General features: G+C 34.6%; 1 protein-coding gene across 5 annotated transcripts in view; it reads right to left on the bottom strand.

Annotated features, from left to right (window-relative positions):
* SOX5 (SRY-box transcription factor 5) overlaps positions 1-12,410 on the bottom strand; it is a 389,242-nt gene that overhangs the window by 286,425 nt on the left and 90,407 nt on the right. For all 5 annotated transcript variants that reach the window (XM_007194842.2, XM_007194844.2, XM_057557363.1 and 2 more), the window contains exon 3: positions 4,617-4,827. In XM_007194842.2, the coding sequence (XP_007194904.1) occupies positions 4,617-4,827 (211 nt within the window). The remainder of the gene's footprint in view (positions 1-4,616; positions 4,828-12,410) is intronic.

Here is a 12,410-nt window from a genome sequence, read left to right as displayed (position 1 = left end):
CGGACTTCCTATTGAAATCTGCATCCCCCCCAACGAGAGGAAGCAAAGGCATGAATGTGGCACCCTCATAACGATTTAGCTGGGGCTTAATGAAATTTTCATCACAACCTGCTGTTCATTTTAATGGCCTTTGAAAAACAATGGAAAACATAGCTTGAGGGAAGAAAAGATTTTTCCGTAGCAGATATCTGTCAGCTTAACATTTAGTTCCATTCACTCTCTATTCTCCTCATCCCGATATTACTGCCCTCATCACAGAACTATAACAATGTTTTGTACTTCAGTAAATTTATTCCTGTGTATTTTATTCTTTTGATGTTATACTACATCACAGAACTACAGATCATTTGTTTGTACTGTATGCAGTGTCACTGTCCTGATGTTTGGCGAATGTCAGGTTTTGGTGCCCATTCTCATGTCTAACCATACCCTTTAATTAGTGGAGTTTTTAATCAGTTTGAAGAATGACCCCAACAATCACCCTGTGACATAGTCAATCATCAGTTTCCTCATCTGAAAATAGAGATAATAAGAATCAGAATATTTAGAATGTAACTTTCCACTTGCTGTGAAGCCTTTCACATATCTCCCTAGATATAGTTCTCCCTTTTTCTCTTTTTGCAGTTAAAAAAAATAGAAAGAAATTTCCTTTAACACTCTATTCCTTTTCTATGATACAATTTTCTGCCATGTTATTATTTTTTTTCTTGGTGATTAAGATCACCACTTTACTCAGATACATAAATTGCTCCTTGATAAATCTCCCAATAGCTGCAGTTACTAAATATTCTTACAAGAGCAAATTTCTTCATCAATAAAAGTGAGTCTAATTTCTCCAAAGAAGACATACAGATGGCCAATAGGCACATGAAAAGATGTTCAACATCACTAATATTAGAGAAATGCAAATCAAAACTACCATGAGGTACCACCTCACACCAATCAGAATGGCCATAATTAAAAAGTCTACGAATAGTAAATGCTACAGAGGGTGTGGAGAAAAGGGAGCCCTCCTACACCACTGGTGGGAATGTGAGTTGGTGCAGCCACCGTGGAAAACAGTACGGAGGTTCCTCAGAAAACTAAAAATAGAGTTGCCATATGGTCCAGCAATCCCACTCCTGTGCATATATCCGGAGAAAACTCTAATTTGAAAAGATATATGCACCCCAAAGTTCATAGCAGTGCTATTTAAAATAGCCAAGACATGGAAGCAACCTAAACGTCTACTGACAGACGAATGGATAAAGAAGATGGGGTATATACGTACATACAATGGAATACAACTCAGCTATAAACAGGAATGAAATAATGCCATTTGCAGCAACATGTATGGATCTAGAGATTATCACACTTAGTGAAGTCAGTCAGAAAGAGAGAGACAAATACCACAGGACATCACTTATATGTGGAATCTATAAAATGACAAAAATGAACTTATTTGCAGAAGAGAAACAGACTCGCAGATATAGAAAACAAACTTACCAAAGGGGAAAGGGGGTGGGGGAGGGGTAATTAGGAGTTTGGGATTATCAGATACAAACTAGTATACATAAAATAGATAAACAGCAAGGTCCTACTGCATAGCACAGGGAGCTATATTCAATATCCTGTGATAAACCATAATAGAAAAGAATATTATAAATAAGCATAACTGAATCAATTTGCTATACACCAGAAACTAACACATTGTAAATCACCTATACTTCAATTGTAAGTAAGTAAATAAATAAATAACTGTGAGTCTACTTACATTTCTGTGTACTCAAAGCACATCTAGGAATCTTGTGTACGTAAACATAACACCATCTTAGTGGTTGTGTATTCATACAAAAACTATCTTTCTGGGACTCAGGCTTTTAGATGCTTGGCATGTTCAACCTATATGCCAGTCTTCCATAAAGACTATCTCTGTATTTTCTCAATATCTTTATATTACTCAATAACAAGTCACTCTTGAGCTGAGCTTTTAATATATTTGTAGGAAGGAAAGTACAAAAAAAGAGCTGTGGGAAATACAATAATGAAGACAGTCTAATGTCCACACACATAATGATATTTCTTTGTGTCAACTCTTTCTGCCATGGATGCTCTATCTCTGTTCTTTTGCCTGTGTAGCTATAATTTTCTCCTAGTTCCCAGTACCTCTGAATGTTTCCTGCTAAGCAAATTGGGAAGCACTGTCTCCTGCCCTTTTTCCTGTTAGGAATTATTCGTTTGGCTTCGGCCTGTCATATGCTTCCAAATTAAGAGTCTGTGCACCCACTTGGAAGGAAGCTCACATGAAACACTGAGGGAATACCAAGGCCCTAAAAGAAATGACACCTCAGTAGCAAAGAGCACACTTCATATCCAGATCTTGCTTTCTAACACCATTCTCCAATAAAAGGAACCAGGGCTTCTTAGAGAAATGGCTTATTCTAGGACTGGGAGAAGGAAAGACACAAGATGAATCTGCAGCATCTTATAGTACCAGAAAGTAAAGAAGTGTTCAAAAAAAAACACCATCATCACAGTGGTATGTCAAAGTGACATAGAAGGAGCTGCCAATGACCAAAGCTGGAACAATGTGACTAACAAAATAAAAAATTGTATTATAACTCAAAGTATAAAATAAACATCCATGAGTTCATACTGATATAAATAAGTGATTGAATAAGTAAATGATAGAGAAGAGATAAATCTCCAATAAAGAATAAATCCAAATAAATTTCTCGATGATTCACTGTGAAGGATGGGGATCAAGGTTCCCTACTCCTTAAATGTGGGTTGTACACAGCACCTTCCTTCCGTACAGTAAGGTACAGAAAGGGGACAGGGAGGCTTTACAGTGGAGAAACCTGACAAACACTGTTATCAGCCAGGTGATCAAGGTCAACAACAACATTCGTAAGTCGCATAGTAAGTATGTACTCTTGATGTGATGTGACAAGAATGGTACTTGGTTTCTGTGGTCTCTCTACCCAAACCCACAATCCCAGTTTAATCATGAGAAAACCACCAGACAAATTCTAATAGAGTGGCATTCTACAATATATCTGAACAGTATTCCTCAAAATTTTCAAGGTTATCAAAAACAAGAACAGTCTGAGAAACTGTTGCAGCCAAAAGGAGCCCAAGGAGACACGACAACTAAATAGCTAAATGTAATCTGTTATGTGATGGCATCCTAGAAGAGAAAAAGCACACGGTGAAAACTAAAGAAATCTGAATAAACTATGGACTTTAGTTAATAATGCTGTATCACAACATAAAAGATGCAAATTAATTTTAAATGCAGAAAGTTAATCATGAAAAATGCATAGCATATGTAAAAATAAAGAAAAAGAAAACTATCATAAAGATGTTATACCAGAAAGCTATGATTCTGGGTGATTTTTATCTTCTTCCTTTTAATTTTTCTGTTTTTTAAACAACTCTTATAGTAAGAAAATACTATTTTTACTATCAGAAAAAAATGCAGCACATTAAAAGAAAAAGGTTGTGTGGGTCCTCCTCAAAACTCCATTTTTATCTCCATGCAGATTAGAGCCAAAAAGTCTTTGGCTGACTAGATTATCTCCAAAATTCCTTCCACTGTAAGATCATGTGAATTACATAAATTTTAACTAAAATCCATGTCCCAGCTATGCATCTGGTAGAGACCCAGAAATATTTAATTACCACATGACTCCAAATACTGGTTAACATACATTTTGCGCCAGATATAATTTACCAGTGTCCTAACAACAGTTATAAATAGTGTTAAATAGTATAAATGCAGTATATTTTTGGTGTAAAGCATGTCTTTTTATGTCACTGTTTTATGTTTGTTTGTTTTAATTTTCCATCTGACTCTGAAATAAATAGGAGGCATGTTCTTGTGTGCAACGTGGCATCCGTGTTTAGGATGGACATAGGTTTTAAACAGGAGTTAGTAAACATCTGTAACATAAAGGATGACTATCAGTTATTCATAAATTATACAGTTTGCATCAATCGTTTTACTAGTTTGTTTGCTTTCATTTTAAGATTAGACCATGAGCATTATCACCTGTAGGACACTATCTGTAACTATTAAAGAAATTTAGAAAATGAAATCTTAAAAGAAAGGCATCCTGGAAGTTGAAAAAATGGGAACCTCAGCTGAGCTAACAGAGAATCACTACTTTTCAAATACACAATAGTTCTAACCATACTAATTTTAGACTATACAAAAAATCGACCGACCTATCTAGGCAGTCTAAGATGCATTAATGTATAAAGGTTACAAAATGTAACAGAGTTGTAAAATGGCCCTGGTGGGGAAGCACAAACTAAACTGCAGATACCTGGCAGGTAGGCGGTGACTGTCCTGGGCTCTTCTGCCACTTTGTATTCTTGAACCTTTAAGTTTTACTCAACCACAACTTACTCGTGTGAAAATAAGGAAGACATCACAACAAAAATTAATGATTTATAAAATTGGAGTTAGACGTATAAACATGTTTCTAAAAAAAAATACTATCCATCTTCATTGCATTAGGTTTCTTCCAATTTAACCTTGAGAGTGCATCAGAAAAGGGAGCTAGAAGTTAAAATCAAACCATTAAAATCAGGAGATTGGCAACAACTTTGTTTTCTTTTCCATCCTTTACCTTCTGGCTCATTTTTGATGAGCTCTTCCATTTTCCTCTGCTTCAAGGTGTCAACAACATCAGCTAAGCTGCCTTTGCGCCGCTCAGGAGTCCCCAGGGCTGTACTAGACAAGGACTCGCCACTCTGTCGCCCACCTTCTTCTGCCTTCTGAGGTGAGGTAGATGAGTTGTGTGGGGCAAATGAAGACATAACTTTATTGCCATCAACTTCCTGAAAGAGAAAGCAAAAGAAAAAAATATATAAATATATATATATTTGTTTAAAATTCAGTAAGCTTTTAAATTTTAATTGGTTACATGGCTTATTCAGCTGCAATAGTGAAAAGTGAAATGTCACTCTGCAAGAGCAAAAGGAATAAAGAAATTTCAAAAAAGAATACATTAACTTTACAGGTTGACACTAGAGTGAGACAAAGATCAATTCATAGGAGAAGTAAAAATAAGATTCTCTCCCTTAGACTGAGTTCAAACGGCAATGTAGCCTTTCTACAAAGCCTATATGGATTAGATTTGTCTATTTTTTGCTTTTGTTTGAAAGTCTTAGATTTTCCTATGAACATTAAATGTAGTGGTCATCTGTAATAAACCTTCTCATGATATTATAATGTTTAAACAAATAACATTCTATATATTTAATTTTCTTTTTAATTTTAAGCAGCTGCCTGTTCTTTATGGTACTCCTAATTAAAGTAGGGTCCTCTTTTAGTTCTCCACCTTCCTCTCATGCTTTTAAGAAGACATCAGCCACCCAAGTGATTCTGACATCAGAGAAGTATACTGTAAATTCATTTCCGCTTATGCAGAAGCTATTTCCAATTCCATTTGTTATCTGAAGCACTGTTTCTGATGATAGATACTCTTTGCTGTTTTCCACTTTAAGCCTCATTTGCCCTATAAAATAAAGTTTCTTGCAGACTTTGCCTCTTCATAATTGTGTACATGTATGAAAAGAACTTATTCTATAATTCTAAAAGGTAAACATACTTCTGGTGTTCCTTTTGGCATTATTTTTCCCATAATTTCTAGTAGAACTTCGGCAATTTGTGTAATATCAGGGGTATATTTTGTATAAGCAGCACTAAATTGTGTTTTCAGAACTTTTCAAGAGAAATGATATTGAAATGACAAAGAAAAATTTATTTTCTTAAAGGTTTTCCTTGCATAATCTCTTACCTCCATAATCCTTTGACTTGCCACAAAGCAGAGCTTTTCTTAAAAATAAATCTGTATCCTAACATCTTTGAGGAAGTTAGTCTCCCCCAGGTTTATTTCTTAATTCTACAGCATTAAAAGTTTCCAATAAAATATATATGAGCGTATGCATATTTAATATTCAGTATAATAGCTTATACCCGTGTTTACACATTTGTTCTCTATTTAAGACACGTTAATGAGGATCTGTTGACCCCAGAAAAATGACAAATCACACTGATTTGATATTTAATCTTTAAAAAATAATGCTAATATTTTTGACTAGATTAAAAATACTTGATAAAACTGTCATTCTAATTGTTTAAAATATATGAAAAATAGAGATGTCAACACAAATATAATCATAAACTGTTCATATGATTTTTGTCAATGGATATTAGTGAGTACAGGGACATTAGCTATGGTACAAACATCAGTTTGTTGGGTGGGATCGAGTCAATGTGGGAAAAGCAAAAGTAAAAAATGTGTGCTAAAAGAATTTTCAAAATTATAATTCTAAACCCCAAATGGTTTCCATTTCCTAAAAACAGAATATGCCTCTTACAATCACTGTTTCTTGATTGAATGCTCTATAGACAATACTTTCATAGATGAGTCTTAGCTTATAAGGTACTTGAATTTAGAAATCAATATGCATAATGTAATAATTATAAGCCCCTGCAGGCTAAGTGAAAGTACACTTTTGTAATTATTTATTTAAAACCGACACATAAATACAAGCAAACACTTAAACACAGATACATACACACACAGACACCTCTGAAAGGGGCAATCACAAATTCATTCAGTAAACTAAGGAATGTTTTTATGAATGACCCATAATAAACATTAGCTCAGTTTAATGTGCAAACCAGAATACAGCAAAACTGCTGTATTTATTTTCCACAGATCTTTCTTCTCCTTTATTTCCAAGGTCAAAAGCAGAAACATCCCAATCTTAGCTTCACTTTAAACATTTATATTTTATACTCTGTTTTTACATTATATGATGATATACTTTACAAATAAGAATTTGGCAACTGAGCTTCACTTGCCATAAGTGAAAATTACACAAATTTTTCTGTAGCATCATCAGTACAGAGAATGACACCCAAATTATATGCAATGAAGTCTATTAAAATGCCAGAAAAAATTTCAAATTAAAGTAAAATAAAATAATATCCCATTTTGCATCTCTCTAATTTTCTACACCTTGCAAAGAGAAAGGATATATTGTGAAGAGTTTAACGTATTTCACAAGAATTCTAAACTCAGTTACCACAGCAATATAAAAATTAATTAATTAGCATTACTTTTATATCAAGCAGGAATATTTATCTTATCGCTGTTTCACCTGTCTGATTACATTCAGCCTCTGGTGGTGTTAATCCCTTTAACAGGTTTATGTAGTAAACAGATGTTTCAGTGTGGGGCTCCACTGTCCATCTGCATGGCCAGTGGCCTGTTATGCAGTGCTGGCACAGTCTTTGGTCAACGAAGTCCTATGGTTTTCAGTTTCTTCCCTGGGACTGCATTTACCATCCCTGAAATAATGACTGCACGTTTCCCTTCATTTTCCTGGGAGCTGAACGTTCAAAGAGTCTGCTAACAAATGCATCAGTGTTCTAGGCCAGCAATATATATTTAATTAAGTTTTGTGAACTCTAAGAACAAGCTTCAGTATTTTGCAGAAGAGCTCTCAGAACTGTGACGTGTAACTTTTAAAGTCTAACGATAAAAGTGTGTCCCAAACTTTTAGAATGAGGTTAATAATCTTTGTTATTCTTTTTTTTTTTGGCCACGCCATGCAGCATGTGGGATCTTAGTTCCCCAACCAGGGGTCGAACCCATGCCCCCTGCAGTGGAAGCGTAGAGTCTTAACCACTGGACCGCCAGGGAAGTTCGTTATTCTTGAACAAGCTTTACCTCACCTTGCCCTCTTTGTCACCTTTGCAACCATGAAATAAAGGAAGGGGTCTGCCTAATGTATCCATGTATCTACCCTCATTAAAGTATCTTTTTAAAAATGCATTCTTATTAATTCTATAGATAGCATTTTGCTATGAACACTTTAATATTCACATTTCAGATAATTTGGTGACTAAGAAGAATTAATTCATTTGAATAAAAGAGATAATATGCGACTCAATCAAATATGTATCTTCCTTTTATTGCCCAAATGACATTTCATTCTTGACTTCTGGACTCAAGAAATATATCATCATGTATATTTTTAAGTCCTATAAACGGAAATTAAATCCACACAGGGTAGTAAAAACATTACATTCAATAGTCAGTCTATCAGACTATAATCACTAAGAATGATAGACAATATTTATTGAATATTTACTTTGTGTCAGGCGTTGTTTAAACTGACATATATGCATTAACTCAGTTAATTCTCATGGCAAGCCTAATTATGATTTGCACTTCAGAGATGGAGAAACTGAGGCACACAGACTGAAGTAAATGCCTGAGATCATATGACTAATAAAATATAAAGTAGATAATCAACTCCATTCTCTTGGCTTCCAGACACCTGGTTCTCAACCACAGTGCTAATACTACCCTACTCTTAAAAGACAAAAAACAAAAAACAAACAAACCCCCCAAAAACCTTTAACTATGTCTATATCTATCAATGATATGGGTGAACAAGATATGCTTCTTTTTAATAATTAAGTATGAAAAGGAGAGGCTTTCACCCCAATATGTTCAACTCTTAAAGAAGTGATATAAATGTCCTGAAATTAATTAACCCAGCAGTATTGTAGGCTTATAAAGCTCTCTCCATCCAAATACACATATATACTATATTCTAAAAAAATGAACCTTAAGATTTAAATAGTTATAAAAACCAAACATATACATTTGAGGTCTAAGTGGCTAATCAAAACAATGGTGCTCAGTAGTTTATGATTTTTTATCTATCTTTATAGAATGTGTGGCCATCTCTAGCATTCTTTCTAGTTCAATAAAGTTTTGAACTTAGAAGAAACAGTACAGAAGATTTGGACCATCTTTAATTAAATTCTCATTAATGCAAGTTCATTAATTTTGGTATTGCATAGACGCAGCACAAAATGAACTACAGATCCACAGAGAAAGTGCTTTGGTGCTGAACAAGTTTTGACATGGTCATGTTCTTCTTCCAGCAACAGGCTGTTCTTGGTTCTAACGGGAGAAGGTGGTCAAAAAGCACAAAATTCCAGTTATAAAATAAATCCTGGGATGTAACGTCCAGCATGGTAACCATAGTTAATAATATTATAGTCTCTATCTGAAAGTTGCCAAGAGAGTAAATCTTAAAAGTTCTCATCACAACAGAAAAAAAATTTGTAACTTAGGCGATGGATGTTAATTAGGCTTACTGTGGTGATCATTTTTCAATATATACCAATAGCGAGTCACTATGTTGTACACCTGAAACTAATATAATGTTATATGGCAATTATATCTGAATTTTTAAAAGCTATATTATGTAGTTATTCCTTAAATTCTTTAAAAATTGGATAAAAATATGTTATCACAAATATCTATTTTGAAACTAAATTGCACTACCTGTAACCTATTCTGTCAAACTAGGAGATGCCAAATTTCATTTAGTAATAGAAAAAAATACATAATGATTGTGTAAAAAATATTTTTAAAGTTTTTTTGGTTAAAATAATTTTTCATTGTACTTCTGCATGAAACCTCAAACCACTAATGCTTACTCCTTTTGGATTATAGATCTCTTGATGTAGCTGGAGATGCCCTCCAAAACTCAAATGCACATGCATACAGGCAAACACACATGCAATTGCACACATAATTTACATATAATTTCAGAGAGTTAATTTTCTACTCTCATAGTTCCAACTATGAAATTCCTCAATGAAATCCCCTAGGAACTCCTATAAACCCTGGGTTCCAGGTTAAGAAGCTCTGACCTAAATGTGAAAAGGACTATAAACTCATTAATATATACAATTAGATGATTTCAAAATGATCAGTTATTATATGTAAAAAGAGCCTCGGGGCTTCCCTGGTGGCGCAGTGGTTGAGAATCTGCCTGCCAATAATGCAGGGGACACGGGTTCGAGCCCTGGTCTGGGAAGATCCCACATGCCGCAGAGCGGCTGGGCCCGTGAGCCACAATTACTGAGCCTGCGCGTCTGGAGCCTGTGCCCCGCAACGGGAGGGGCCGCGATAGTGAAAGGCCCGCGCACCGCGATGAAGAGCGGTCCCCGCACCGCGATGAAGAGTGGCCCCCACTTGCCACAACTAGAGAAAGCCCTAGCACAGAAACGAAGACCCAACATAGCAATCAATCAATCAATCAATTAATCAATAAAAAAAAATAAATAAATCTTTAAAAAAAAAAAAAAAAAAAAGAGCCTCAAACTATAGATTTTATTGATGTTTTATTCAGATAAACATAGAGGCATGTATGTCAATAACTTGAAATTTTACTGTTCCTAAGATAAACATTTAGACAGAGATCAATATTTTAATTATAAAGAATAATAAACACATTGAATAAAACAGTACATTACTAAGGGCAATCATTGTCTTCTTACTCAGAAATTACCTTGTGATAATGCACATATAAATCTGAAATGGAAGGCAGAACAAATTGTTAACTTTTATAAATGAATGTTATACCGTTCTGAGAAGTCATGCCAGTTAAATTTCAAATAGGAATTTTCCTGAAAGCAGGATGTAAATATATGAGGAAGGATACATGAGGCAAAAACCAACACTTCAAAAAGCTCACTAGAGAACACTAAGAGTCTTTCTTTGATTAACATGATCAAATTCAATATTCTGGGAACAGGATATGGTCAGTTCCCAAGATTTATAAAACAAAAGTCAGCACTTATAGGCAGATCTCTGAAGGGTGTCTATTATGGTTGTGATTACTGTTGGTGTTAATGTTGTCGGATTTAAAATCTTTTCTAAACTTTTCCTAAAAAAGAGCTGTCTAATGCATACTCAGATCCACTGATTTAAATAAATGAAAAATTGACAGAGGCAGTTTTGCTTGAGTTACTGTCAGTCATCTATAGACAGAGCTCATCACAACTGTTCACCTTTCTATATTGGAAAAAGCCACCAATAACACATTTGTAAAACTTACTGAGTTTTATAAGATCAACAATTCTTAGTGCTACAAGGTAAATGACTACAAGGTAAACTAATTGAGATTCCAGATATTAGATGAGTGGTTCATAAATCTGTCTAGGGATGGGACCAGCAAGTTACGTATATGCGTTTTTTAAAAAGCTCCCTAGGGGGTTGTGTGTTAGGCTTGGCTGTACCGGCCTACTCTAGATCACTTGCAAGGTAGTCACAGGAATCCAAAGTCAGCTTTTAAGGAAAGATTATATTTTATATATTTCAACATTTTATGAGATTATAGAAATTCCCTGAAAATTAGTGCTCTAAATCCTTACAATCATTTAATCATCACAAAAAAATGGGTAGAAATTCCGTAATACTCTAATATGTACTGTACAGTTTTTACTCTATGATCTATGGAAAGTTCCATATTCCGTACCCTGCTCAGTTCTAATTTTTAAAGAATACTGTAGAAACCTTAGAGGTTCATCGGCCTCTGCAATGCAGACACAACCTACTCAGAGAGCAGATCTAACATTCTAAATAGTGACGGACCTCATCAAGTTTAGGTAAAAGATTATTATTTTATAAAAATGGCTCTATTATATTTGAAATATAGGATCCAGTACATATTTCAAAGATTTTTAATGTATTTTGGACAATGAAAATAGAAGTGAAAGCTATTTGATGCTTTTTCCAAGCCTAAAAATATAGACTCTTTAAAAAATTCCTTTCCTGTGCAAAAGATTGGAAATTAAGCAGAAGTCTAACTTGGTTTGCATTTTTTTGCCAAGCATTGAGATGAAACGTTACCTTAGACTCACACTTAATTATTCATCAGAGGACTAAATAAACATTTAAAAGTGCATTCTTTCTTAAGACGCATTCACGTGGTACTAAACAACAATAAAGGACAGGTGATTTGTACAAATGTGATTTTCAGACTGTGGTTGGTCAGTGAACAATATCATTGGCATGACCTGGGAATACTTTATACATTTTTTCGGGCCTCATCTCACACTTTCTGAATCAGAAACTCAGAAGGTGAAGCCCCAAAATGTGATTTCACAAGCCTTCCAGGAGAGGAAGGCTTATTAACAACTTAAGGTTAGAGAACTACCGGTATAGGAAAAACTGTAAGAGTTAAAACAGAAAAAGAGGGAGAGAAGGAAAGAGGGAGATGACAAAAAGCTGCAGTGGTGACGAAAGATGTCATAAAGTGACAGGACTTAATGGATGTGAGAAGTGAGCTGAAAGGTAATATATTCCTGGGGGTGGGGAAAAGATAGAAGAGTTGGCAAACATGCAGAGGTTAAAAATGACCAACACATGTTGGGGGAAAATGACACTGACAATTTTTTTAATAGCCATTTTGGCACATACTGAAACAGGCGTAGGTGTGCTGGTTTCACACTAACTGTATAGATTAAAGAATCTGAGATTGAAGTCAAAATTGCAATGTGGAAATAGATTATTTTCAGAAATGTACTAAAATTTGGT

This window comes from Balaenoptera acutorostrata, chromosome 11 (genome assembly GCF_949987535.1).
Source record: "Balaenoptera acutorostrata chromosome 11, mBalAcu1.1, whole genome shotgun sequence".
In the NCBI taxonomy this organism is placed as follows: Eukaryota; Metazoa; Chordata; class Mammalia; order Artiodactyla; family Balaenopteridae; genus Balaenoptera; species Balaenoptera acutorostrata.
This window is presented reverse-complemented; position numbering and strand designations above follow the sequence as displayed.